The sequence below is a fragment of the Nicotiana attenuata genome, unplaced genomic scaffold (assembly GCF_001879085.1).
Source record: "Nicotiana attenuata strain UT unplaced genomic scaffold, NIATTr2, whole genome shotgun sequence".
In the NCBI taxonomy this organism is placed as follows: domain Eukaryota; kingdom Viridiplantae; phylum Streptophyta; class Magnoliopsida; order Solanales; family Solanaceae; genus Nicotiana; species Nicotiana attenuata.
The window spans coordinates 1124660-1126016 of NW_017670287.1; the positions used below are offsets into that span (position 1 = coordinate 1124660).

At 42.0% G+C, this 1357-nt stretch overlaps 1 protein-coding gene across 1 annotated transcript; it reads right to left on the reverse strand.

The window, feature by feature from the left end:
- Positions 1–528: 528 nt before the first annotated feature.
- Positions 529–1038, reverse strand: LOC109237259 (disease resistance protein RPP13-like). The gene has a single exon (XM_019403544.1). It carries the CDS (start codon positions 1036–1038, stop codon positions 529–531), a length of 510 nt encoding a protein of 169 aa, XP_019259089.1.
- Between the last annotated feature and the right edge of the window lie 319 nt (positions 1039–1357).

Consider the following 1357-nt stretch of genomic DNA (forward strand, 5'->3'; position numbering starts at 1 on the left):
TATTCCCATAGTGATGAAAGGATGCTTATGGGAGAAGAAGAGAAGGATAAAGGATTTTGAATTTTGATAAATTAATTTTTATAAAATGGTACATACTCATTACACGTGTTAAATAATAAAAGGCTTAAAATGTGACGTGTCATCTTTGTCAACGCAGTTGAGGATCACTCGTTGGTGGAGGCATTTATATATCCAATTTATCAAGTAGGAGTGTTCAAATGGGAAAGTTGCAAGTTTGTCTATCGGCTTTACAAATGGTTGCAAGTTTAAGTGGCCACGATGCCATTTATTCTTCATATTATTGGTGCATGACATCATGAAATGACAACAAACTATATCATCTATCCAATCATTGTATAATCAAAACGATACATTACAATACAATACAATACAATATATACTATACATTATAAAACGATACAGAACAACCATCCAAACAAATACTTGGTTATCTTTACTTTACCGACTACATGATAAGTTAACAATAAAATTATAGAGATAGTTTAAGATAAGTTTGGGTTGGGAAATTCACCAACCTGGATACTGGGGAGAGAACACTTGAGTAAACAAATCCCAGCTTTCGTACTCATTCAAGGTCCTCATATTATGGAAGTCATGCTTTTCAGATATGTATTCAGCTACAGATACTTCCCGGGTTGTCACTAGTATTTTGCTACCTTTCTTAAGCCGTGGCAATGTTATATGCAGCGTTTTCCAAGCTTCAATGGACCGTATGTCATCTAGGACAATTAAGCTCCTCTGAGATCTAAGGCTTTTGCTAATTTCTTCAAGCAATTGTTCTTCCGAGTTCGACATGTTTCTGTTCTTTCCATCGATCTGTTCATGTATTTGTCGAAGTATATCCTTGCTTTTACAATTCTCGGGTACATAAATCCAGATGCGATACTTAAAGTTACCAGTAACAAGCTGGTCATTGAGAATAACATTAGCCAGAGTTGTCTTCCCCGATCCAACAACTCCAAATATTGGGATGATCAAGACTCCCAAGTGGGAGGACGACTCGGGGATGTTGGACATCGAGTGAGAGGATGACTCGGGGATGTTGGGCACCAAGTGAGAGGACGACTTGGGGATGCTACGCACAGAGTGGAAGGACGACTTGGGGATGTAGGACACCAAGTGAGAGGACGACTGGGGGATGCAGGACTCTGAGTGGGAGGATGACTTGGGGATACACGACTCCGAATGGGAGGACGACTCGGGGATGCAGGACTCCGAGTGGGAGGACGACTTGGGGATACACGACTCCGAGTGGGAGGACGACTCGGGGATGTTGGGCACGGAGTGGGAGGACGACTCGGGGATGTTGGACACCGAGTGGGAGGACGACTCGGGA

Bases quoted from the DNA above. Each gene is read 5' to 3' on its own strand.
- LOC109237259 (XM_019403544.1), bottom strand. From the start codon at position 1,038: ATGTCCAACATCCCCGAGTCGTCCTCCCACTTGGGAGTCTTGATCATC.